Source organism: Ambystoma mexicanum, chromosome 9 (genome assembly GCF_040938575.1).
Source record: "Ambystoma mexicanum isolate Mex_15411 chromosome 9, UKY_AmexF1_1, whole genome shotgun sequence".
NCBI lineage: Eukaryota > Metazoa > Chordata > Amphibia > Caudata > Ambystomatidae > Ambystoma > Ambystoma mexicanum.
The window spans coordinates 994,245,626-994,273,534 of NC_090931.1; the positions used below are offsets into that span (position 1 = coordinate 994,245,626).

General features: G+C 43.7%; 1 protein-coding gene across 1 annotated transcript in view; it reads right to left on the reverse strand.

The window, feature by feature from the left end:
- LOC138488874 (dynein axonemal heavy chain 11-like) overlaps positions 1 to 27,909 on the reverse strand; it is a 2,478,284-nt gene that overhangs the window by 2,076,011 nt on the left and 374,364 nt on the right. The window contains exons 8-9 of the mRNA XM_069616234.1: positions 27,271 to 27,416; positions 27,060 to 27,176 (exon numbers count right to left, since the gene is read on the reverse strand). Coding sequence (XP_069472335.1) covers positions 27,060 to 27,176; positions 27,271 to 27,416 — 263 coding nt within the window. The remainder of the gene's footprint in view (positions 1 to 27,059; positions 27,177 to 27,270; positions 27,417 to 27,909) is intronic.

Sequence of the window (27,909 nt, forward strand, 5' to 3'; positions counted from 1 at the left end):
TCTGTTAAAGGAAAAGAATGGTGATGTTAGACCATTAATACATATTGCAGATTTAGGGGAAGAGTAAAGTAACCTGACAAGGGAGATGAACTTGTTGCCACAACGGTACCATCTAAGAAACTGAAACATAAAGTCCCAATTGACGCGGTCAAAGGCCTTTTCTGCATCCAGCGCTATAACAGCAGAGCCCCGATTATCTTTTTTATTTTTAGCCGATATATGGATAGCATTCAAAAGTAGTCTAGCATTTGAAGAAATTTTGCGCCCTTTTACATAGCCTGCTTGATCCAGTTTTATTAGGAAAGGAAGAGAGGACTCAATTCTATTGGTTAGAATGTTGGCAAAGATTTTGCTTTCAACATTGATAAGAGAGATGGCTCGATAACTACCAGGCAAAGAAGAATCCTTGTCAGGTTTGGGGAAAAGTATGAGTAAGGCATCTGAAAAGGATCCAGAGGAGGCTTTTTGGGAGATAAAGTAAGAGAATAGATTTTGAAGCTTAGGGATGAGTGATTGAGACAGGCTATCAAAGAATTCAGTGGAAAGACCATCTGGGTCAGGAGCCTTCCCTTTACCTAAGCCTTTGATTGCTTTGGAGATTCCTGGAAGAGTGAGTTTGTTGTCTAAGTGGGATAGATCCAATTGAGAGTAAGAAGATCTGTTAATATTATCAAAAAAGGATGTGATGTTGTTAAGGGTAATTGAGTTCTCTGGAGTGTATAGATTAGCATAACATTTTTGAAGCAATTTAGTATATCGTTAGGATGGTGATATACAGTGTCAGCAAGATTAGTGATCTCCTTATTAATTAGGAAACATGTGGCCAATACCTGACGAAGATTAGTATGATTAGAGTTGTTGTATTAATGTTGTTCAGCTAAAGTAAGCTGAGAGTAAAAGTCATCTACGCAAAAGGCATCTAGAGCTTTCTTTTTTCCCCGAGTAAGCCATAATGTGACCTCTTAGAGCCGCCTTAAAGGCATCCCAATTATTCACAGCTGATGTATCACAGTCTTGATTATCAGTATAGAACTGTTGGACAAAAGATTTAACAGATGGGATAAATTGGGGATCTTGTAAGAGAAAGTTATTACGTTTCAAACGAGATGACAGCTTATGCACGTCTGAATGACTAAAGGAGGTACATACTGGGGCATGATCAGATATAATGATATTTTCTATTTTAGAATCAAAAATGGAACCAGTAAGGGTTTTAGAGGAGAAAATGTAATCTAGGCGGGAGAGGGTGTAATGTGGGGAAGAGTGGAAAGTGTAGTCAAGCTGGGTAGGATGAGATAATCTCCATGTAGCAATAATGCAGGTTTCAGCTAAACATCCCAAAAAGGATTTGTGTGTTTTGTTGTTTTAAAATAGGCAGCTAGATTTTCTGTCAAGAAAAGGATCAAGGACCTGAGTTATATCCCTGCACATAATTAAATTGGAAACATTATTTTGAAGTATCAATTGTTTTATGGAAGTCCGAAAATTGGGATCAGGTTAGTGGGACTGTAAATAATCAATATGGTAACTTGTATAGAATCTATCTGTAGTTTGGCCCAAACCCATTACCCATCAGTGTCCACACCTTGGTCAAGAACTTTTCAGTATAATTTCTTGCGTATTAAAATTGATACACCATTTTTCTTAGCGACACCAGGACTGGAAATGATTTCCTTCCCCCAACAGGACTTCAGTTTCAATGCTTCGCTGTTGGAAAGATGTGTTTCTTGTATACAGGCTATTGAAGGGTTGAATTTGTTAAGATGAGAAATAACCTTACATCTCTTGATGGGGTTATTACATCCTTTGATGTTCCATGTGACACACATAAAGATAATTGTAACATTTCAAAATTATGATAACATAACATGAGACCAGAAAACAACATACTGTGGGATATTTTGACCCATTCCAATGTGCCGCACTACATCACTTTACTGCAATGGTGAAGGAAACAGCCCAAAATGGATGCGCTGACTCCTGTGCGCGCCAAAACCTTGAAACTGCATTTTGTAATAATAAGAAAATGGCTGCACCACACTGCCAACCCCATTTCAGACGGGGTAAAACAAGAGTAATCACTGCAGGAATGTGCTAGTGTGCTCTGCAACATTCAACATGGAGCAAAGGAAAGAAGCAGCAGTACTTTGCTGTAAACAAAAATGCCTCTTTAAAATGTCAGCTTTTCAACCATAAAAAGTATTGTTTTGCCACTAGATCCATTCATTTGACACCTCCACTGCTGGCAGGAAAGGCTAATTGCTGCTGGGAGGCCTTGATTACTCATGACAAAGGGACTTCATTAGACATTCGTCTGTGCCCCAGGCAAAGAAAATAGCAGGCTTGGACACTCACCCTTCCAGAGGAGGGGCAGACGCTCCACTCTCCAGGGAGAGGCCCCTCATCCAACTTCAAAGGATTTGCCATTTGCTCACACTTGGGAAGACAGAAAAAAAAACTGACATGTGACTTTTGGGTTTAAAAGGCTTATTTTGCCACTGAACTTCCAGACATTTAACTTGGCAGCAATAATAAGAAAAAGAGTGAAATATAATATTGTGTACCCATATTCTAGCGGTAATTGTGCATAAATGTACAGAATTGGGAAATGTTAGGCCAAACCTTTTATGGTTAAAATTGGCAAAATTCAACAGAAAGACTAAACCAGGTCCCACCGACTTGGGAGTTGGATTTAAATGTGACCTGAGAAATATGAAATGTATGCATCTGATTTTCTTAGAGGGCAGAACTACATAAATATGTATTTGTGGGAAAGTTAGCTTTTGGTACCAATAACTATGGGAGGTTTCCAGATCATCTCATAAAACATGACATCCCTTTCTGTCATCCAGCCAGCAAAGAGCAAGGCGGGAACTGTGCTCTTGCCCAATCATAGCATTGTGTGTGTGGGTAGTAAGTCTGCCCCAACCATAAACTTTAGTGATGTCATTTGGCATGATAATAAGGGAACCTCACAACACACAGGCACATAATGATTCTTGATTCATCCTGATTTCTGCGTGGTGCCCTGTTCCTGAATTCTCCATCTTGTTCCTGATTCCAGATTTCTGGAAGCAAGGCCTCTGCATTGCTGGACTCCTTTTCAGCTAAGCCCAAATTCTGAAGCAATCCCAAAACTTAAGGGAAGCACTTTGATCCAGTTTGGCTTGCTACCACTAAATGCTTGCCTGCACTTAACTCGCCATCCTACTCATCTCCAGTCTCCAGTAACCAGCGCAGTCCAGTGCAGTCCTGTCTGAGGTACCTGTCCAGGTGACCAGAACCGCCCATCTGACCAATTCTGCCAGATGTGCCCTACTGTCCTTTAAACCCGATCCGTGTGATGACCAGAGCCCCGGAAGTGGACTGTAAGTATTAACAGGAATCATAGTAAACCATAGCATATTTTGCCTTGCCTTGTCCCATCCCAATATCTCAACCATCCTATCTTTTCCTTAAAAACCTATAATACTGTCCGAATCATTCTTGCAACCCTGTCTGTGATTCTGAGTGTAAGCGCCGATTTTCTCCCCATTTTTGTTTTACTAGACCATAAGCCATTAGTGATTTTGATTAAATAAAGTAATTCCCATAAAGAAAATGGGGAATCCGCCACGTGAAGGGTTACAAGCGGCCATTTAACTGTGGAGGTTCATGGGTGGCATTCTCTTTTTCTTAGCCATTAATCTAGTTAAGTAAAATCAACCTGTCATTTTAAAATCAATTTTCTGTTTTTCTCTGCTCTATTTTTCTAAAAACACCTCTCATTCAACATTGCATAACTTCCTCAATTTAATAGCTAGAGACTTCATTTCAACTCTGTCTAAAACATAAGACCAGTAGCTACATACCAACGGAAAATAGTGTATTTCGTCTGTTTTTCTTAAAAACCGTTTAATGAATTTTAGGCGGGAATTTGCATTTCTGCAAAACTTTACACGTGAGATTTTCCAAACTTCTATTAAGATTCAAAGTGTGTAATTTTACTCATACTATAGCTTATGATTTTTTAGCATCTTTTCAGTGTTGCTCCCATAGGAATTTATATTAGTTTAAGGATTTTTGTCCACTTTTCATTGTTTTGCTCATCTATTTTCGAATGTCATTGTAAAAGTTTAAGATTTCCAAACCGCTTTTCTCTCTTGTTTGGGGAGGGAAGGTTGTATTCAAATCCTGTACACTGTTCTTTATTCCTGAATACATGTTGCTCCCTTACATATCTGTAGAATTGCTTACTTGTGAGTTGAGAATTTTTCAGGGGGAAATATTAACTCAAGTGCTATCTTTCAAACAAGCCAAAACTGTTATTTTCTCTGTATTTTCATTCTGTGTTGCTAAAAGTGAATTTAACTGCCTTACATTCCTTTTTATTTGTATTGTCACCACATTGGTGAATGCTGCCCCATATATTAAAACATAGTTTTGGTTTGAATTTTAGATAAATAAATAAATATTACCTTTACCAACCAGCCTGATTACTGGTCCATTGTGACCTGGGGGGGTATTTTGAGAAGGGGTGTCATATGAGTGGTATATCACTCAGAATATTGAATTTATAGACATAATAAAATAAGAATTTCAATTGTGCACTGCATACTAGGCTGAGACCAGGGTGTATTGCCTGATTGAAATCCTTAACAATACTGAATCGTAACTATTCATAAGGACACAAGAGGGTGATATATAAGGATAAAGGAGGGGACGCAGGGGGTCTGATCATAAGAATGAGAGGTAATGTATAAGACACTAAGACGGCAATTAGAATCAGATTGGACAGGGGAGACAACAGGTGAGTGAAATAGCAGGGATGAGAGACGCCCACTGAGTCGTCTAAAGGGAAAAAAAGGAAAATGACTCAGGATGAAAGATGGACGTTGTAGGGACACCCGTCCCACATGTTATGGTAAGATGATAAACATGGCATTACGTATACAATAGGAACACTTATGCAGAAGGAATGCAATTATGTAAAGGGTGAAGTAGAGGTGCTAGCTGGAGAGGATGTGTCCATGCCTTCGGCTTTGATTGAATGTATGAAAGCTCTAAAATCAGCTGGTTCGTCAAACATGTTTGTACGGCCTTCATGTGTCACTTTGAATGAGCAAAGGTGGTATAGACCATACCGGATATTTAGTTGCTTTAAGACTGGACGGAAGGATATAAATAGTTTCCTGCACTGAGCCGTGCTTTTAGCAACATCTTGCGAGATGTTTATCTTATTTGCATTCCAAATGAGGGTTTTTCGTTCCTTGGCAGCCGACAAGATGAGCTGAAGTTGGGAATATACCAGAAGATAAAAAATCAGTGTTCTAGACAATGCTTTTGGAGCTGTAGAGATGGGTGCTTTTCCAATTCTATGAGCACGTTGTATGTTGATTATTAAATCAGAAGGTAAGTGAAGCAGGGCTCAGAAAATGGTGTTGTTTCCTTGTGAGCCCTCTGGCAGACCTGAGATGTGAAAATTATTACGTAGGCTACGATTTTCTAAATCTTCATTGTGCCTTTGGAGGTCTTTGATTGACTTCTCTAGAAATGCCACTTTGGGAGAAACCTCCTCTACAAGGCCAACTCTTCTCTCCACTTCATCCATTCTATTTTCAAACCCCTTCCATCTATCATCTAGTTGGTGTAATTTTTGATTTTTGGTCTCGATGAAGGATTTAAGTGATCTAATTTCTGATAAGATGGCATCAATGGCAGGATCGGATATACCCAGCGGAGGTGGTGAGTCACTCTTGGGTCTCTTAAGGTTAGAGGCTGATACCTTAGGTTCCTTTGTAGTTGTCGTATTTTTTTTGTTGGCAGCCATATTATTTGCTGATATATATTGTGATATATATATGTTCAGATTATTTGACTAGGAGTATATATATTGAAGAGCCCAAAGGTGCTTATATTATCGTCAGTACATGCCACACATCAGTGATTCTGTAGTCTGAAGGAAGGCTAGTGTAAGAGTCGGCATATATTTAATGACTGCAGCTCTATAGCCGTAAAACTCCTCAGTTTACAATTATTACGTCCATATTATGCATGAAGTGTTATTCCTATTAAAGGAGGTTAAATGCGAACACTAGAGAATAATAAGGCATAAACCAAGGAGTGTTTCATGAGAAGCTACTAGCAATATGGTACAGAACATGCATTTAACTTGTGCAGATTTACAGTTGAATAAGGGACTGTGTGCTTTATTTAGTAATTCTTTTCTTCCTTATTTTTCTTGTTACTTTCCCCTATCACAACAGTCTATAAGTGTGTATCTTCAGGTAAAGGCAGGAAGTCAATGCATTTATGTTTGCTGAGTGAGGTATTCAAATATCTGCCAGAGAAGCACCAAACATGACAAAAAACAGACAGGGTAAAATACTGTCTGTTTATATGATGGTTTTGATAACACTGTTGGATTGTATATGTAAAATACAGTTTAGGAAAATAACATGTGTCTTGATAGATTATTCACAGCTTATTCTTGATGTATTATTGTAAATATATAGCTGTATGCAGCTGTTCTCCAAACGTGGTGCAAAAGAAAAAAGAAAATGTTGGCAGATGCTGTATTATAATTTTAAAAAAGTGTTCCTGTACCTTTAAGCAGCAAGAGTCTTTAAACAAACGTCATCCGGAAATTCACCTTTTTTTTCCCTTTCTCTTCCTTATCAGCAGAGAGGTGGCAGCGTTGGGAGGGGAGAGCCAACAAGGCCACAGCCGGCACATAGTGTGCGCGTCACCGTTGTTCTCCTCACAAAGGGTGGGCACCTGCAGCAGTTTTCTCTGTAGGTGAACCGCCGGAGCACACAGAGCTCTGTAAGAGGGTCTGAATAGAGTTGGGAAGACAGCCGGAGTAAAGAGCAGTAGTCGGCGGTGGAATTCAGAAGTAAGGTAAGTGAAACATTTTGTTATTTTATAGTTTTAATGGCAATTATGTAGCCGCGTGGGACGGAGTGGCAGTACTACGCGTCCATCCTCGTTGGCATCAGGCCACGCCCCTTTGTTAGTCAGTTTTAGTCACACAAGAACCAACAACGATGTGAGGAATGCTGGCACTGCTGTGCTAGTTATCCAGTTTCTTGAATAACAATGAGTTGGAAGGTGACAGCGGTGGCCGCTGTCCTGGTCATTCCAGAACACTGTTCTAATCAGCCTAAAGGACATGGTGGCACAACTCTGGTTCTATAATAACTGGCAGAACTGCCACAGAAGGGTGGATGGCTCAGATGTGTAGTGTGGGCTTCAGCCAAGCACCTATTCTTCCAGGAACAGCACTTTAGTTCAGATGGTGAGAAAATGCATATGCGCCAGTGTCAATATGGTAATCTGCAGTGGGCATATGCTGGGTCTTGTTAAGCAGCGCACTTCCACTTTCTCTTTGTTTCCACTGCCAGCATTGGGCACACTCATTCTCAGGCACGTGCCAGAATGCCAGCACATTGAGTCTTAGACACAAATTGGTACACAAAACTGTAATCGGTGCCTCGGGGTTGCCAATAGCATTCATTAGTGGGAAATCAACACAGGACAGCCACCGGCCAAAAGCACCACCAGAGTGGAAAGGCTAGTAAACGGGCCACTATCAATTAAGTGTGCCTTTGCTGAGTGCAGACCAATAGAAGAAGTTGCTGAGTTATTTGAGAGGCAACGTTTAATTCAGAAATGCTTTTGTAACCAAAGGTCCATTGCTTTACTACAGGAATACAACATTTTTGCTGTGTTTTCTGTGGACAGGCTATCAAAATGTTCTCGCTGACACCCATAGAATCAGACGAAATTGGTGAGGATGGTGTGTTTAAAGAAGCAGTTATATTGGGGTTTCTCATTCGAAATTCCTCATTTCAATATTCAACTAATAGGTTATGCTATGCTATTTTGATAGTTGTATATCGCATATCTACCATGGATAGCGCACACCTCGCCACCTATGAGCCAGTGGGAGTTGCAGCAGCAACCAAAATGTGGTATCACGTTGTGGTGCATCAGTGAATGTGGATAGCAATGGTCAAAGAGCTGTGGCACAAATATCACCAGGACTCACAAGTGTGTCTCTGACAACACCCTTAAATACTTGAAGGAGCACTTTATGCCAGACATTCCACTGAGGCCCATCCACTCCAACATCAAGGAGTTGCTTGTGGTACCGAGAGCCAAAATATGTAGGGGACTGGAAAGATCTTTCCCCGTTCTAGCAGCCCAACTTTGGAACATCATTCCACTTGGAATATGGAAAGAAACCCACTTGCTGTCTTTTAGAAAACTACTGAAAACACACATTTTTAAAACAAGGCTACCCTCAGAGGCCATCTCCTCCCCCCTTGAGCCTTTTATGTGTGTCCCGTTTTTCACAGTCACTCTGTCTTTGTGGTGCCCTGATGCCAACAGGTCTTTGGTGCTTGACAAATAAATAAATAAATAAATAAATAGAAATAACTGCTGGAAACAATGTGGTCCCTGTCACTTATCTATTTATAAATTAAGCACTGACAATGGGTCTGTTAACTTGCAGGGCTGTGTCGAGACTGTCTTTCACTTGAAGTGACAAGCTACATACATGTATTACTATTTTGAGCTGGAATATAAAGATTGTGTTTTAAGATAAATTGATATAAAATATTGAGATATAACATTTGCTCTCCATTCTTCTGGGGCAAGGAAATGTTATATCAATGACAATCGAAGCGCTGCACTATAGCATTCTTTTGAATCTTGTTTCATGGTATGGTATGGTATGGTATTGTTTGTTTATATAGCTTACACGGCAAGTGTTTCAAAGCACCCAAGGAGGGTGGTGGGAACATGGGGAAAAAACAAACAGTCGCTCAGATTCCTTGAAATTCCGAGACAATAAAAGTCTGCACAGGCAGAGTAAGTGAGTAAAAAATACATGTAACAGTTTGGGAGACAGGAAATAGGCCTTGCGGCAATTATGCAGTTTTAACAGTGCAATTAAAGGGTGAAGACAAAGGAGAACAGACATACGATCTTCAGGCATGGTGAGTAACGATCGTGCAAGTGCAAAGATGGTCACAGGGAGGGGGGTCAAGTGCACACGGTTGGTTGAGACTGGAGTAAGTGCAGAGAGAGCAACTCGCTAGGGTTAATTTCACAAGTGTTTTGAGTGTGGGTGGGGTGCAGAGCCCTGTGGCATGTGCGAAAGAGGACTGGCAGGGGTCCTGGCAACCAGTGAGACTCTGAGGTACACCCGGTGCCAGTCAGCGTGCTGTAAGGAAGAGGAGGGAGAGAGGAAAAAATAAGGAACTGGGCTAGCAGGGTAGAGGTAGAGAGAAGGAAGAGGCAAAGAGGAAAGTGTTGAGGAGTTTCCGGAATTTTAGGAGATACGGCTCAAGACGGAGGGCGGCAGGAGGGCTATTCCAGAAGAAGGCACCTGCTGAGGATAAGGATCTCCCTCCAAATCTCTGCTTGGAGAACAGACTCACTCGCAGAAGGTTGTAGGTAGATGAGCGGAGGGCTCATGAGGTACAGTATTTAGGTAGGCAGCATTGCAGGTAGGTAGGTCCCAAGCCCCAGAAAGCCTTGTGAACAATACAAAGCATCTTGAATTTGATCCTTGCAGCCACAGGGAGCCAGTGGAGGGATTTCAGCGGCGTAGAGATGCAGTCCCTGGGCTTGAGGCCAAGGATAAGTCTTGCGGTTCTGTTCTGGATGAGTTGCAGAGGGCGCAGGGCAGAAGAAGGGAGATTGAGGAAGAGGCTGTTGCAATAGTCCAGCCTGGAAATAACCAGGGCTATGGAGACAGTGAGCCTCTGGGGGAAAGTGAAAAAAGGTAGAGTACCTCTGAGGAGGTGAAGCTGAAAGTTAGATTTTTTAGAGATGTCTGAAATGTGAGAGAAGAAGCAGAGAGTGGAGTCAAAGATGACCCCCAGGTGTCTTGCTTTGCAGGTGGATGCAGGCGCAGGGCCAAGGGAGGCCGGCCAGAGCGAGCGTGGGAAAGCGGGGGCAGGGGTCCCAATGCAAAGATCTCAGTCTTAGTGGCGTTGAGGCAGAGTCATTTGCAGCACACCAAGACTGAATAGTGGACAAGTACATACTGTTCACTAGCACCTGGGGAGGGGGCACAGCCATTCAGGTTCTGCTGATTGGCAGGCTGAAACCTCTGATCTTAGCCCATGTGCCACAGAATGCACTGGCTGCCACCCCACCCCACTCTGCCATCTTCGAGGCACCCACCCTACTCTTTTTGTTATGTTAACCAACCCCCTTCCAAACCCCACTTACCTGATTGTAGTGGTGGTGCTACCCAGCCGCCGCATCAGCTTCACTGCATGTCGTTTTTCCAGCCGCCAAGGTAATGGAAGAGGGGCTCTGGGCATGACCCCACCTTCTACAAACATGGCAGCCATCTTGGCAAAGTATTTTCATTCATTGAACGGGACACATGCAACGTCCGGTTCAATGAAAGAAAACACATTTTCTTTGCACCTTGGGTTACCGATTTGGTAACCCCAGGTGCCAAACGCATCATTAACCCATTCCACAAGCTACACAGGGGGGTTAAGTCCCAGAGCCCTTGTTAACCACCCTTTGTTTGGGCCGTTAAATCCAGCTGCTGGGCAGTTACCCCCAATGTAGCCCGTGGAACGGTTTAAAAGCGCCATATGATAAAGGTCTGGGGTACTTGCATGAAGCTGCATTAGCTCATTGGTCCCGCAACTATCGTGCATCGTGGGATTGATAGATCGACTGCAATTTGGTTGGCTGATATATTCTTGCTTTTATATAGAAGAATATTTGTGCTATTGTGCAGACACAACTAGTGTCTGAAGCACAGCCCTAGCTGGCGTAAGGGTAGTTGAATCATCAAAGGTTGATCACTTCCTTCCATCTTTTATCTTTTCATTCATTCATTGTTAACTTTAGTTTGTCAAAAATTGCCACAAAAATAAAACAAAAAGTCCACTTCAAATAAAATATACATATACTCAACTCATCAATACATCAATGCTACAGTAACTGACTGTAATAACTATCACACAAATATTTTAGCACGGCTAGAACAAACATAGGAAACACCTACCTGAATCCTTTCCCTGAGACTATAACGAGAGTGAGGAAATACCTAGAAGTCCCTCCGCTGACCGGAACGAAAAAGTCCAGGCCAGGGGTGAGCCCGCCAGGGAAAACCCCCGTAGGGGAAAAAACCCTGTGCTGAGAAGAGCTGCTGGGGTTCGAGGTGTCCAGATAGCTGCTCCCCAGGGATGATCCGGATGATATGGATGATACTTCTCAATGTAATAAATGATCTTCGTGCAGTCAGTAAGGACTACTGGAAACGGGTAACAATATAAGAGGACATAAAGGTTTAACCCACAACACATTCATTAGCTAATAAGTGGAGTATAAGAAAGAGGAAATGGGAGGCTTACCCAAAACTAGCAAAAGCACTGAAAGAGGAAAGGTGTGACCCCCGATCTTAGACCCGGGAGGTTAGTAGGAACTGACCAGAAGGCTGTGAAAAAAGCGGAGAAGTATGAACCAGGTAGAAGAGGAAACTGAACTGACTTCCTTAAGATACTCTTGAGGAATCTTACCCTCGGAGAAAGATGGTGAGAAGAGCTCCGCTCCGAACATGGGTCGGAGAAAATAGCTACGAGAGACGAATTGAAGCTTTTGACTGAAGGAAAACAGGGAATGAGATCTACGTATGAAGCCACAAGATCTTTCACCGCTATATAATGATAGAGCAGATGGGAAGAATACGAAGAGACGTACCCGCTCAGTGAGCGTTTGTTGTCAAAGGAGACGTCTCCACCATGTCGTGCAGGCGGAAGAATTCTGGAGCGATGAAGGGATTCCTTTGCAGATAGCTAGGGGAAAAGATTGGGACGAAAGCCAGAACAAGAGTTAAAGTGCCTGTCAGGACAGATGAGCTAGAGAGCTGATTCTATTTATGGCAAGGAGAAGTAGTAAGTAGTTAGTAAACAAACTCACGAAGCGTAGCTGGGCTCTGTGGAGAGTAGCAACGCGCTGAACTGCCGTCGCTGTCTCATGATAAGCGTTGCGTGCGTAGGAGGGCGTGCCATGGATAGGTCGGTCACTGCTTGCAACACTAGACCGCCGCCTGCAGTACTGAAATCCACCATGTTACAGGAAGGAGACCGGTAAAGCGCTGCCAGATCGCTGCGCCGTGTCCCCATCCTGACGGTGTTTATTACAGTATGCCCCCTCCTAAGGGAACTGCCCCCTGGCTTGTTAGGATGTTTTAAATGAAAAGTACGTACAAGTTTGGGGGCATGAAGAGCCCGTTCTGATTACCAAGTTCGGTCCGAAGGGGAGTACCCTTTCCAATCAACCAGATACTTTAATCTCCCATGATGAAATCTGGAGTCACAAATTCCTGATACCTCATATTCTGAACCTGAGTACCCGCGTAAAGGGGGAGGACGTACCGAAATATTAGGATGAAATGTGCTTCGGAGATCCGGTTTTAATTGGGAGACATGGAACACAGGATGAATTCTGGACCAGGTCCTTGGGAGTTTTAGTTTGAAGGCGGCTGGACCCATTGCTGCCACCACACGAAATGGACCCAGAAATCTCGGTGAAAGCTTTGAGGGTCGAAGATGTCTGGGGAGAAAACGAGAGGACAGCCAAACCCAGTCACCGGCTTTGATAACCGGAGATGGGGTCCAGAGGCGATCAGCGAACTTCTTCACTCTTTCTTGAGACTCCGTGAGGGCTTTTGAGGCAGCGAGATGACCATCATGAATCTGTACCATCAGCTGTTCAACATCAGGGAACTTGACAACTGAGTGTTTGTTCTTGGGGAATGTGGTCGGATGGAATCCATATGAACAGAAAAATGGTGAGGTTTTGAGTGAGGAATGGTAAGAATTATTGTATGAAAATTCTGCTAGTGGTAATAACTCTGACCAATTATCATGAGCAGCTGAGATGTAGTTTCTCAAATAACCTTCCAAGGTCTGGTTGAGCCTTTCAGTCTGGCCATTGGTTTGGGGATGATACTCCGAACTTAAAGCTTGTGTGATTCCTAAGATCTTACAAATCTGCTTCCAATATTTTGATGTGTACTGTGACCCTCGATCAGAGATGATGACTTCCGGTAATCCATGCCTGGTAAATATTTTGTCAATATACCTCCGGGCCATTTGAGCTGCGGACGGAAGTGCCTTTAGTGGCTCGAAATGTGCCATCTTAGTAAAAGTGTCAATGGTTACCATAATGGCCGAATGACCTCCCGAGGGAGGTAGATCTACTACAAAATCAGTGGAGATAATTTGCCATGGTCTTGTGGGTAAAGGCATCTTTACTAAAGTCCCTACCGGATGTTGATGGGGACTCTTAGTCTGAAGACACGTAGGACAAGAATCGACATATTGTTGCACATCCCTTCTTATCGTTGGCCACCAGAAATAACGGGAAATCAATTCTCGGGTGGTAATGCGTCCTCGGTGACCCGAAGTTTTGGAATCATGACACCATTTCAACACTTCCTTCCGTAGAATCTTGGTTGGTACGTAAACCTGAAGACCATGGAAATAGCAACCCTCCTTTCGGGTCAGCGTCTTCTGGTGGGCCGGGGAAAGTTTCTTCAACACTGCCGGTCCAGTTTGTTGTTCCAGATGTGACACAAACTCGAAGGGTTTGTTTACCTTCAACGTGGAGCAAGAAAAGATGGGTTCAGATTGGAAGAGGCTCGAGGGAGTAGGGTCCTTTCTAGACAGGGTATCCGCTTGCAAATTGTACTTCCCAGGAATAAATGAGAAGGAGATCCGGAAAGGGGAGAAAAAGTGAGCCCATCGAGCCTGTCTGCTGCTGCATGTTTGACCATATTGTAAAATACGCAGGTTGTGATGGTCAGTTCTAATTTCCACAGGAATGACGGCTCCTAATAATAAATGCCTCCATTCTTCGAACGCTCTTTTGATAGCCAGAAGTTCCTTTTCCAAGACAGTATAGTTCCATTCGGAAGGGGATAGTGTCTTGGACAAATATGCGATAGGTCGTTCTTGGCCCTGATTGTCTTGTTGTAGCAAGACTGCTCCTACAGCATGTTGGGAAGCATCAGTCTCGATGATGAAACCCTGATTTTGATCAGGAGTCTTTAGTATAGGAGCGGTGGTAAACCGATTCTTTAATTCCTCAAAAGAATCTTGAATAGACTTGGTCCAGACAAATTGAACTCCTTTCTTTAGTAGATTAGTCATGGGTTGTATAAGGGAGGAGAAATTTGGAATAAACCGCCTGTAGAAATTAGAAAATCCCACAAATCTCTGGATCTCCTTACAATTTGTGGGTACTGGCCAATCTTTGACGGCAGAAACCTTCTCCGGATCCATCGAAATACCTTGAGCAGACAATATGTACCCCAGATAAGTCACCTGTGGTTGATGGAACATGCATTTCTCCATATTGCAGTATAAATGGTTCCGGTGTAGTCTGCTAAGGACTTCCTGGACCTGGGATTTGTGATCTGGAAGATTGTCTGAGAAAACCAAAATATCATCTAGATAGACGATAACGGAATGAAGGAGAAGGTCGGAGAAGAGATGGTCCATGAACCTCTGAAAAACTGCCAGGGCATTCGAAAGACCAAAGGGCATCACCTGATATTGATAGTGTCCAAATGGAGTCCTGAAAGCAGTCTTCCATTCGTCCCCTTGTCTAATTCGTATTAAATGATAAGCCCCTTTCAAATCAAGTTTGGTGTATATCTTGGCCCCTTGGAAGGCTTCTAATATATCAGGAATTAGGGGCATTGGATATTTGTCCGGAATGGTGATCTTGTTAAGGCCCCTGTAGTCAATACAGGGTCTGAGATCTGAAGAATTCGTCTTTGGAATAAAGAATAATGATGCCGCCGCCGGGGATGTGGACTCAGTAATCAATCCGTTCTTTAAATGAGTGTTTAAATATTCTCGTAGTACTTCTTTCTCGGTGTTAGAGAGAATATACATTCTTCCAAATGGGAGAGGCTGTGCTGGAACCAGCTCAATGGCGCAATCATCGCGACGATGAGGTGGTAGTTGCGTATATTCTAAAGGTAGAAAAGACGTCAGCATAATTCTGATAGTCCTTCGGTAAACCCGAAATGTAGCTGACAATCTTAGTCCTTGGACTCTCTAAGACTGAGAATTTAGGAGCTTCTTTGTTCTTCCCTGGGTCTCCAATACAATGACCCACACAAAACTCTGACCCTAAGAAAAGGGATCCTGCCGTCCAATTAATGAAAGGGTTATGTTTTCTTAACCAAGGCAACCCTAATATAATGGGATAGTGGTTGGCACGGATTATGTCCAGAGTTATGATTTCCTGATGAGTGGATGTTGCCATAGACAAAGGATTCGTCTGGCTCATAATTGGGCCGGAAATTAAAGTCCACACTCTCGACAGGAATAGCCTCGGATTTAGCCAAACGAGGTATGTTCTTTTGCCTGGCCCATTGGTCGTCAATAAAATTACCCACGGCTCCACTCTCCACCAATGCTGAGATCTCGGGAAGGAAATGATCTCCGAATCTTAAAGTTACTCTTAGAACCAACATATAAGTCAGAGAGGAATCGAGACAAAGTGAATATTGCAAATTATGTGAGGAACCTGAAACTAGAGAGGGTTCCCGAACCGTGGTTCCTCCTACGGCTGGGCGTTGGCATTTCCCGACCTTCTAGGGGGAGCGACGGGACAATCTTGAACCACATGAGTATGTGCTCCGCAATGCATGCACAAGTTATTGGTTCTTCTCCGGGTGCGCTCCTCTGTGGACAAAGGACCTCGAGGGGTAGTGGTTCCTAATTGCATAGGTTCTTCGGAACTGGGTTTGTTAGTGGCCGATGAAGACTGAGAAGGAAACGGGCGCATGACTCTGCCTCTTTGTCTTTCATTGTTCCGTTCTCGGATTCTATAATCCAACTGCATAACCAATGCCACTAATTCTGCCAGGGATGATGGGCGAGGTACCCTGGAGACCTCATCTTTTAGCTCCTCGGACAGACCTCTACGGAAGATTGTAACCTGAGCATCGTCTGACCACGTTGTCTCGCTAGCCATCTGTTTAAACCGGGTGATATAGGTTAGTATGTCTTGGTTCCCTTGCTTGAGATCTAGCAAATGTTCTTGAGAGGCCACCCTAATTTCCTGCCTAGCGAACATGGTTCGGATGCTGTTACTGAATGCTGTGTAGGAGTCAAGAATTTGATTATTGGAAGTTACCAATGGGGTGGCCCAAGCTAAGGCTGGTCCCGACATTTGAGAAATCATATAACCAACCCTGTCCCTATCATTATGAAAAAAAGCATGTTTGAAAGCAAACTGTACGGTACAAGCATCGAGAAACTCCTTTACCCGATGAGGGTTTCCATCAAACTGTCCTCCTGGTAGAGCCCCAGGAGGAACCTCCGAACACTGAGGGATTCTCCCGCTTGCAGCCTGCTGTTGTGCAACTTGTTGCTGGGCAGCTTGTTGGGCTGCCTGCTGCTGATTCTGTAATAGTGCAGCATTTTCCTGCTTGAGGGTCTGAACTTCTGAAGTTAATGCCTGTACTGCAGCTATAAGCTGCTGGATTTGCTGATCCATCCTACTTGAGGTGTCACCCAGATACATCCAAGCCGTGTCAAAATACTTCTTTCTCTTTCTTGGGCGTTGCCAACTGTAATAACTATCACACAAATATTTTAGCACGGCTAGAACAAACATAGGAAACACCTACCTGAATCCTTTCCCTGAGACTATGACGAGAATGAGGAAATACCTAGAAGTCCCGCCGCTGACCGGAACGAAAAAGTCCAGGCCAGGGGTGAGCCCTCCAGGGAAAACCCCCGTAGGGGAAAAAACCCTGTGCCGAGAAGATCTGCTGGGGTTCGAGGTGTCCAGATAGCTGCACCCCAGGGATGATCCGGACGATATGGATGATACTTCTCAATGTAATAAATGATCTTCGTGCAGTCAGTAAGGACTACTGGAAACGGGTAACAATATAAGAGGACATAAAAGTTTAATCCACAACACATTCATTAACTAATAAGTGGAGTATAAGAAAGAGGAAATGGGAGGCTTACCCAAAACTAGCAAAAGATAAGCACTGAAAGAGGAAAGGTGTGGCCCCCGATCTTAGACCTGGGAGGTTAGTAGGAACTGACCAGAAGGCTGTGAAAAAAGCGGAGAAGTATGAACCAGGTAGAAGAGGAAACTGAACTGACTTCCTTAAGATACTCTTGAGGAATCTTACCCTCGGAGAAAGATGGTGAGAAAAGCTTCGCTCCGAACGTGGGTCGGAGAAAATAGCTACGAGAGACGAATTGAAGCTTTTGCCTGAAGGAAAACAGGGAATGAGATCTACGTATGAAGCCACAAGATCTTTCCCCGCTATATAATGATAGAGCAGATGGGAAGAATACGAAGAGATGTACCCGCTCAGTGAGGGTTTGTTATCAAAGGAGACGTCTCCGCCATGTCGTGCAGGTGGAAGAATTCTGGAGCGATGAAGGGATTCCTTTGCAGATAGCTAGGGGAAAAGATTGGGACGAAAGCCAGAACAAGAGTTAAAGTGCCTATCAGGACAGATGAGCTAGAGAGCTGATTCTAGGTATGGCAAGGAGAAGTAGTAAGTAGTTAGTAAACGAACTCACGAAGCGTAGCTGGGCTCTGTGGAGAGTAGCAACGCGCTGAACTGCCGTCGCTGTCTCATGATAAGCGTTGCGTGCGTAGGAGGGCGTGGCCATGGATAGGTCAGTCACTGCTTGCAACACTAGACCGCCGCCTGCAGTACTGAAATCCACCATGTTACAGGAAGGAGACGGTAAAGCGCTGCCAGATCGCTGCGCCATGTCCCCATCCTGACGGTGTTTATTACACTGACAAAAATAGGTATGTGTTCACATTGTTACAGTTTTGTACTAGTGTTTGGCTCTTTCCCTAAATGAAGGTATGTGTACTTGATCCTGGGTTGTATTTGTATGCTTTTTGTATAGAATGTGTTCTTATATGCGCTGTATTTGATTGTGCAGGGATGTCAGGGTTTTATTGCCTGCCGAAAACAGACATTTGGGCCTCATCACGACCTCGGCGGTAACCCTTAAATCCGCTGGATTTAAGGGTCCGTCGAATCAGGGCCTCGGCGGATTTCAACCCAGCTCTGAGCTGGTGTGAAATCCGCCGAGAATTCGCTATCATACCGCCGGCGTGAAATCCGCCGGCGGTATGAGCGCGAAATTTCCCCATTGAGCCCAATGGGGAATGGGGCATTCCCGAATGGGCTCAATGGGGAATGGGGACTTCCAAGTCCACCCAACTCGTGATCCCGCGCTACTAGCGCCGGGGGCTATGGCGGTCGCGCTAATAGCCCCCGCGCTAATACCGCCGGCGTTACCGCCGAGGTCGTGATGAGGCCCATTGTATAGAGACTTGTCTTGCACTTTGGTTGTAGACTATCCTTGTGGGCAGGAACAGACTAATATGCAATTGGATGTTTTTCCTGTATCTAAGGTACAGTGAGCTAACATGTGGTTGCAGATCCTCCAGGAACCATCCCTTACAACAGGTGATTTGTGTTCATTCTCAGTCAAGGTTCTCCCAAGTATTTGTATATCTATGGATCGATTGAAATATTTCAATCAGTGTAACAACGTATATGCGCTTTGATTTAATCAAAGTGTCTTTGTGCTATGTCCCTTTCCAGAATGGGGATAAAAAAAGATATCTAGCAACATGGTTCCATGGGTCATTCATGCAACCCCAAGTCCATCTGGTATTTTGCTACTGATCTTGTGTCCATCAGAGGGCTATTGTGCCAGTAAAACCATCGCTATCAGTTATTTCCCTGCTAAGCATGTGCCCATTAAACAGGCATTGTGCCAGCTGTCTAACCCTGATTTGTATCAAACTAGTAACCATGCCCCATAAATTATTTGGCTACTAATCATAGACCCATCAAAAGGTTGTTGTGCCACCTATAATACCCGCGGTGTGGCTGTAATTGTGTGCTCATGGGTCATTTTAGTTGTGGCACACATGGTGGGCCAAGCAATGCTGCAGAGAGTCTAAAGGATGGCAGGGCTGTTGAGAAGTACAATATTTGGTTGGCATAAAACTGGCAATGTTACTGCTGTACATTGGCTTCACCACAGATTTGTTTTTGTCCTGCCATTCTGTCAGCCATTCCTCGTGCAGGGACAACTAAACCAAAGAAAACTGCAGAGCTCTGTAGTTAATGGGGTTTAAATCACAGTCCCTCATCCAAGTCTCTCATCCTAGTCCTAATCTCTCATCCCAATCCCTTGTCCAAGCTTCCAGTGCTAGTCAGTCGTGCATTGTCCTAGTTCATGTCTTTGGCCATATGAACCAATAAAGGGTTGTTTGTTTTATATGTGCATTAATCAGCATGATCTTCTGTCAGAATTTCTCAGAGCAGGCAGAAGTAAACATAAGAAAATTACAGAGCGTATTACCAGTGAGGTGAAAGTGCAAGTCATCATTGGTCTGTCTAGAGTAGTGGTCTTCAAACTGTGGGGCTAGCCCCCATGGGGTCGGGGCCGAAGGATGGCTGGGGTACCCAAGGCTCTTCAAAAAGGGAGTACGGTGACTGCTTTCAATAGAAAATATAAGCAGATCTGGCATCTAGGGGGCCCAGCAACACTATTTATACTCAGAGGCGGTTTGCTAACAATATTTGTACTCAAGGGGGCTCCCCATGAAAAGGTTTGACTATCCCAAGTCTAGAGCAAGATTAGCTTGTTGCGACGGGAAATTAACCTATAAATTAGAGAGGTATTTGTCAACTGCTACATCATACAAAGCGAGTGCATGCTGAAGTGAAATGAGGCATCCTTCATCCTTCTTAGGTACACTTGTAAGGTTTATTACATGCTTCTTAGGTACCATTACAAGTAGTTACATAGGTTACATATAAGTTAGACATACGACAATAACACTGGCGGCCCATCACCCATGCAGAGGGCTAACCAACTGACCAGGCTAGAGCCTTCACCCATACATTCCAACATTCAGGCATCCACACTCTACATGACATCACAACATTCCTTCTGCAGCCAGACAAGCCATACACAACACATCTTCCCCCTTTGCATTAGCACAACACACCCTGCAAAACACTACACAACACATCTCCCCACTTTGCATTGGCACAACACGAAACACTACACAACACACACACCTCCACACACCTCCACTCACACCTGCACCACCCTTTCACACCGACTCATATCACCAGGGCGTGCACACAGCCGGTGCACTGACACTCTTCCACTCACAACACACCCGATGCGCTGGCCAGGCACACAGGAGCCCACAACCAATGCCAGTAGAGCAACGCGGGACCCTGATGAAGATGAAAGGGGCAAAAATGAACACACAGTACAGCTAAAAGCAGCTGTTGTCTGCAAGAAAAGAAAAATGGACGCGGTGCAAAATCGCTGACCACTACCACAGTCATACCCACACCATAACAGGGGGCGCTACCAACCTGCACGCATACCTGTTTAACACTGCGTGACATCAACTACCATTACCCCCATACTCCTTCAGGGGGTGTTAACACCCTGCACACATACCTTGTTTAATCCTGCGTGACATCTACCACCATCACTCACATACTCCGACAGGGGGCGCTACCTCCCCGCTACCCCAACCCTACCTACACCAACATGGTAAATAACATACCATTGGTGGAACCAAGCCACTGATTATGGCACTCACCTACACATGCCTTACATGCTGACCTGGCAGTCATCACATACCATCAGCACACTCACACTCGTACACCTGGCTCACGCTTCCTCCAAGCTTACTAAGCGACACTGGTGGTGTAACCTCCTAGACTACCATGCAGAATGCTAACCCACCCCCATACTTTATATTGGACTGGAGGTGCTACCCCCAGTCTTACCTATCCCCCACGTCACAATGGGGATCCATACTTCACAACATACATCACTGACCCTTTGCACTACAGCCATGCCGTTCATTTTGCAATAATATACATTTACCATTGGGTATACCAACTCTGAGACATTACTAGTCATGAGTCCCCAATCCAAGCTAGAAGACTCTATACCTAAGTGTCCATGTCACATCCTTGCAACTTCCCCTGCAAAGCCACGAAATGGTTAAGTCATCAGCACATATAACAATGCCTGCGTTACCCGCTTCGCACCATACCTAAGTGGATGAAAAAAAGCACATTTTTGTCAAAAGGTTTTTTGGGAGAGTCAGTGAACTGTTTAAGTTGGGTGAGAGATTTTCCAAATATTGCTTTAAAGAGCTTTCTTGTTTGCTTTTGCTTGGTTCAATTAAGTATTGTCCCCTTTCGTGTTGCATTACATGGTGTTTTCTTTTATTTGGCTGCAAAGTATTGTGACACATAACATTGATAATAGGCATAGAAAAATACTTTCATCTGACAGGCTGAACCAAAGTCTTTTTACTATGTTTATTATTTGCTGTCTACCTGCGTAATCTATTTGGTCGATGATATTTTGGCACATTAAAAATAATTACTAGTTATATAGGGCCAATGTAGGTTCTTATGGTGACATTCGCAGCACAATTTGAGGTGTTTGTCTTCGTATCAAAATGGGTTGCAAGGTCACTTTACTTACATATATAGGGCCTAAATGCCTAGTAATTATTTCAAATGGCCCAAAATTAAGTGCAGGCTATTCCTTACACACATATGACACCATTTATAGTCATATTAAAAACACTTTGTTCACTGTGTTACATACAAGGCTCCTTTGCAGATGAGTCATGTATAGCCCCCAAAAGCAGACATCTCTGTGCCCCCCTAGAAGATAAGTCCTAAGTAGCCGCAAGAGATGAGACAGTGCTGACGAGCCTCCCTCAGTGCAAGGGTCTGAAATGGGAGGGTGCAGGCTGGGATGGAGCTGCCAAGATTATTTTGTGCTGCACTGTACCCCAACTTCCTGTTCTACAATGCCATGGGCTTCCGCATCCACTACAGCCAGAAGCACACCAGGTCGTAAATAAGTATGAAGCATGGTGAAATAGCAAACTTTGAAGAAACAGTAATTTAACTGGAGTAAGATTGTGATTATATGATTAACATTACGCCCCTTTATCATACACCTTGTAGGATGGTTATATTCACCTTGTAACCAACTTGTATCAAATTCTTTTCATGATCCTCAAAGGTGATTATGTGCAGGGAAAGGATAGATACACTGTAATCCTGAATATAATGCATTTCTATGATGCTTAGGTTGATCTCTAGTGTATAGCTTTTATTTAAAAGCCTACACTTTTGCACATGCCTGTATTTCGCCAATGCTATGGCTTTATCAAGGCTAATATAAATTAAAGTTACTGAATTTCTAGGCATTACACAATTGTGTTCATGTCCTATATAGCATGCAATCCAATTGGATATTTGTTACTAGTGTTACTGCTTTGGTTCCTCGTTTTGAATAATCTGTTGTGGTAGTGAAGAGTACACTGTAACAGAATCAGTCACTCTAGTTTTGAATTGTTAAATTCAAGTATGTCAAATTCATCATTACTGACTGGATAGCCTTGATTGCTAATAGATGATGTTAGATCAGTTATTTCAATAGAGGCGGTGTTCCACGTGGTAATGGTGTTCTACAATGACATGGGCCTTCATTACAACCCCGGCACTAAACCATGGCGCTTTTAGCACCATGGATGGTGCCGGTGTTGTACCGAGTCCGCCATGGTGGAATGGGGAAATACAACCCCCATTCCAAGGTTGGCAGGGCTGTATTTCCCCATTTCACCATGGCCCTTCCCTATTCCCATTTTCGCCCCATAGGGCTCAATGGGACTGGGGAAGGAGCTAAGTACGGTACTGCAAATTAGCACCGAGGTCCGAGGTCCCTTTGCGGCACCCTACTTTAACGGCTTTAAAACCAGCCGTTAAGGTCGGGTCCCGCAAAGGGACCTCGTAATCAGGCGTTAAGGGTTTAACGGCGCCGACACCTTTTACGGCGCTGTTAAACCCTTAACGGCAGGATCGTAATGACTCCCATGGGCTTCTGCTTCAACTAGAGCCTGAATTACAGCAGGTCGTAGCCAGTCAAAAACACTGCTTCCATCATCATGACCACCATTGCCATCAGGGTTCTGGGCAACATTATGGTCTTGCCTGCGATCATGAGCAAAGTCGGAGCACTTTGACCCAATTTGCTGATTTGCTGTGCTCTTTTGCTGGGGCGACGTAAATTAAAGTGGCATCATAGGAATTCTCTGAAAAGACTGTAACACTGGAGCAGAGCTACTCATGTGCCTATCACACATTCATCTGGTTAATGGCAGATTGGCCCCATTTGTGGCAGGTATCAAATGATCACACACACCCACACATAGGTCTCGTCTCGGTACGACGTTGTTTCATCGCCTGCTGTTACATCGCCAGGCTTTTAAACGTGCACATTAGATCGTATGTGCTCATTGGATTTTTTAGGGGGGTGGCAAAGGGCAAATAAGGGTTTCGGCGGGTGGGCAATAGTAAAAAATAAGTGTGGGTGGGGGGTTTGGGTCTTCCCAAAAAAAAAACAATGAGCACATTCAATGGAATGTGCACATTTAAAAGCCTGGCGATGTAAAAGCAGGCGATGAAATCACATGGAAACCTCGTCTCAACCCTTTGATGTTACGCCTCCTTCCACTAGCCCACCACTCCCTCCTCCCCAGTACTATTCCCTCATCACAACAATACTACTCCCTCCTCTTCACTATTTCCTCCTCCAAGCTACTACTCCCCTTGACATGAATATCCCTCTACACTACTACCCTCTGAAACACTCATGTATGGGCACGATATAAATAAAATATCATATCATATCATGCTACCACTCCTCCCCCAATTACCCAAATACCCTCCTTTCACTCAGTATCATCCACTTCACAGTCACTCTCTACGCTTAACCTTTTATCAGCATGTGCCACGCACACTCACAAAGCAGTACCACTTTCCCTCAGTAGCCAATACCTCACTTTCTCCAATTATCACCTCCACCATTTGCTGCTGCTTCATCCCTCCTTCTTGTTCACTTCACTGTCCACCACCTTTCCCTCTAAACTCACCCAAATAAACCCCGCAGTTCTTGCTTCATGTTGCTTGCTTATATCCCCCCTCCTTCCTTTACTTGGCCCTCTGTATGTGGCTAGTCTGGCCCTGTTTTCCCCACCCGGGATGCTGACATGTTATGTGAAGTTAGAAATGGAGCTAAGCCAGCCCACTTTCATCATGCAGTCGAGCCGGTAAGTCCTATGTGGTTGAGAATTATTTGTTTCCCCACTAGTCCCTGGTTGTCCAGGTTAGCTGGTGGCGGGTGAGTATGTCTACCACAATCAGCTGACTGCACTGTGCAGCTGTTCTCAGTGCCGCACGTAGACATTGTAGTTCTCTCGCCCCTTCCGCTCCATAGAATGATCCATGCAGAAGTTTGGGGAACTGCTGGTTGATGGTCCGGCTGACGGTTCTCTGCTGATATTTCAGCGGGGCCAGCAGAAGCTCTCTTCATGACGCATTTTCTTGGTTTCTGGTGTTGTTTCCATAGGAAACCCTTGAAATTAAGCAGATGTGGGAAGTCATGACCAGCTTAACTCAGGGTGCTCCCATTGATGTCCCCCATAATGCCATATTCCCCATAATTCCATTTTGTATGCCATTTTGAATCCCTTACCTTATAATATGTATGCGCTCATTGGCTTTGCAATGAGAACACACCAAGCTAAGCTGGTCATGACTTTCCACATCTGCTGAATTTTTAGGGTTTTGTTGAAGTAAATCTGCTCAATTTAACTGCACCTTAACTAAGGATTTTTCTGTGAATTTCAAGGATTTTGTTATACCATCGTTTTTTTATGCGCCGCTGGCCAAAGGCTTTGGCCATGTCCACTGTCCATGTTCCCCCAATATGTTTCTTTTGGACCCACTAGATGGCCATGGTCTTTCAGGCCCACAGCAATGAGCATGGACTTTGGAGGGCGCACTGTATATTTTAAATCACTGTTTTTTTCCCCTGCTCACTAGCCATGGCCTTCACGCATGACCAATGGCCCTGGCCTTCAGCCATGGCTCCTTTACATGTTGCCCCAATCACTTTCTTCTGGTCCCACTAGCATGGCCTCCAGCCATGGCCACTCTACATATTGCTCCAATAGGTATTCTAAACAAGCCCACTAGCAGTGGCTGTGGCCACACCACAAGATTTCCTTTTGGATACACTAGCCATGGCCTTTGGCCATGCCCACTGGCCACGGTCTATCGCTGTGGCCCCTTGACATGTTGCCCCAATAGGTTTCATTGCGGCACACTAGCCAGGGCATTTGGCCATGGACAGTGGCCACGGCCTTTGGCTGAGTTCACTTTCCCTATTGCCCCATTTGGTTCCTTAAAGTAACCAACTAACCATAGCCTTTGGCCACACACATTACAACCCCACCTCACTGTTGCTGTAAAATTCTTCTTTTGTAGTCTTAATCTTTTATTTAAACTCTCTATTTTTCAAATGTATCCACGGTTATCAATGTACTACAGATAACCATGGTTATAGGAAAAAGCGAATTGTTCAAACAATTTCCAGTTTGGGGGCCCTTGACAATCCCTTGGATTAGGAAATGTGATCCAAATCTGTCCAGCAAGTCAAAAGTTATTAGCCTCTCTTCTGAAAAGCACCAGTACCGATATCAAGGTTTTAAGGAACAGGGGGCACCCCCTTCTCTATCCAATATTTCTGAAATTAATGGATGGATTTACAAGTCAAGAAGTGTAGGTCAATGCTTTGTGCCCAAGTTGTTTCTTATGTGGTCCAAATCTGCCCAGCGGTTTTTGTGCAAGGGCTGCTCAAAAACTAAACCTTTTCTCAACGGGAAAATGAAGGGACTGAAAATGGTGAAACTGTTTTGTTTTGTTTTCTTAATACATTTTTCATTTTATAATGTATTGTTCCCAAAATATGCAGTGCGGAGGGGGACTTTGACAAACTTTTTTTTGAGAATTGCATCCAAATCCATCTAGCAAGTCAAAGTTATTAGCAATAGGATTTTGAGAATAAATTGCTGCTTCTTCATTTCTGAAAATCCTGTCAGTCTCTCTTCTGCACGGCACCATGGGAGATATAGCTATCATTTTGGGAGAAGGGGTCACCCCCTTCTCAGTCAAGTATTTTAGCAACTACTAGACGGAATAAACCCAGACCCTTGCCCCATCCCCCCAGAAATAGAGTCAATGCTTTGTGCCCAAGTTGTTTCCGCCCTGGTCCAATTCCGTCCAGCGGTTTTGGCTGTGCCAAAAATGTGACCTTTTCTCTATGGGGAAAAATGAATTGGGACTAGGCCCAAACCTCATTAAAAAAAAAATCTTAATCACTTTTTTTTTTTCAACAGATCATTTTGGGAAGGGTTGTGGGGAGTGCATGAGTACCATTTTGTTTGCAAGATTTCAGCCAAATCCGTCATACAAGTCAAATGCCATATGCAAATCAATACTCAACTTAACTATAGTGCCGCGACCACCGCACTATAATAACTTTCAATGATATCTGAATGTTATGAAATATAGGCATGATTCTATGTTTGCTTAAATCATACTCAAATAGATTCCAGATTCGTGTGGAAAGTCAACCCATGGATTTGACATACAACTTAAAGCAGCAATTGGTTCTACTATTAGATGGGTTATTGATCTTCGCAGTTTTATTGTTGCACCTTACTGATGATTTTAAAAATTGTAATTAAAGTCTTTAGCTAAAAAAAAAAGATTGTGTGGCAAAGGAACCAAAAACACCCTGTTATTTCTTCACGAAGCAATGCTTTGAAATAAGCAGTTTTTCTTTCATTAAAAACATGTGCAATGGCAAATGAGCATGGTAAACAATTAAAATGCAGTTGCTAAAAAAAGAGAATGCATTTGTGATTTTTCCCGAACAATGAATTGAGGATATCGTGAAAATGGTGCATTCCTCACTAACTAAACTTGATTTATTTGGGGTTGCAGCAGCATTGAAACTACCAATATTAGAAAAGAAATGTTCGCAAGTCCTGCACATTTGTCAATTTCTTTCCAGTTTCAAGTAGGAAAATAGTTCACTCACCGGAAGAGGGCTTTCACGTTTTCCGGAAGTTCTGCTCGCCCTGCATATCCGGGATTAAGCGTTATGAAGATCCCGACAGTAGTTTTCAGTTCGATTGTTTCCCCTAGAAAAAAAAACCTAAGGAAACGAGTTATCATGTCTGGTTCTTTGTTATGATATTTTAGCAAAATAAATTAAGGAAGGCGGTAATGAATGATTTGCTCCAACGTACCTTTTCTTTTTGTGACGAATTGCATCCTGAATTGTTTTAACTTGGACAGCAACAACCGAAAGCACCTCCACAGAAATCCGGTTGAATTCATCAAAACATCCCCACACTCCAGTCTGGCATAACCCTTTGTAGATGTTTCCTATGGACTACAAAAAAATGTTTCTGTTATGTTGCACACGGAACAACATACTAAAATACTCCATGCAACACTTCCATAACCAGAATTTGTGAAGTAAACAAATCGAGTAATCCACACCAAGGTATGAGACCACACACAAAACGCTTTTATTTATTCCTCCTTCCCAAGTTACCACACGCAAGTGTTTTTTAATGAACGTTCTGTAAATCAGGTCAGTTGAGTCCTTCTACCATTATTAGTATATTATTATAACTGGCTTTTAATAGCGCACTCAACACGGGACTGGGAGTTGAACCTGTGTACCTCTGCGTCATCCTGCTTCCAAGACGAGCATGTAGCCAATGAGCTCTACTACCCGTGACATGACAGCTGTTGCAGTCAGTGCAGCACAATGTAAGTGCATTTGTTTTGCAGCATTGGTTTCAAAAACGTTCTTAGCCCAATGCCACCCCAAAGCATGGTTGTTATTAAATCACTGGGCGGCACAGCTCAGGTGCACG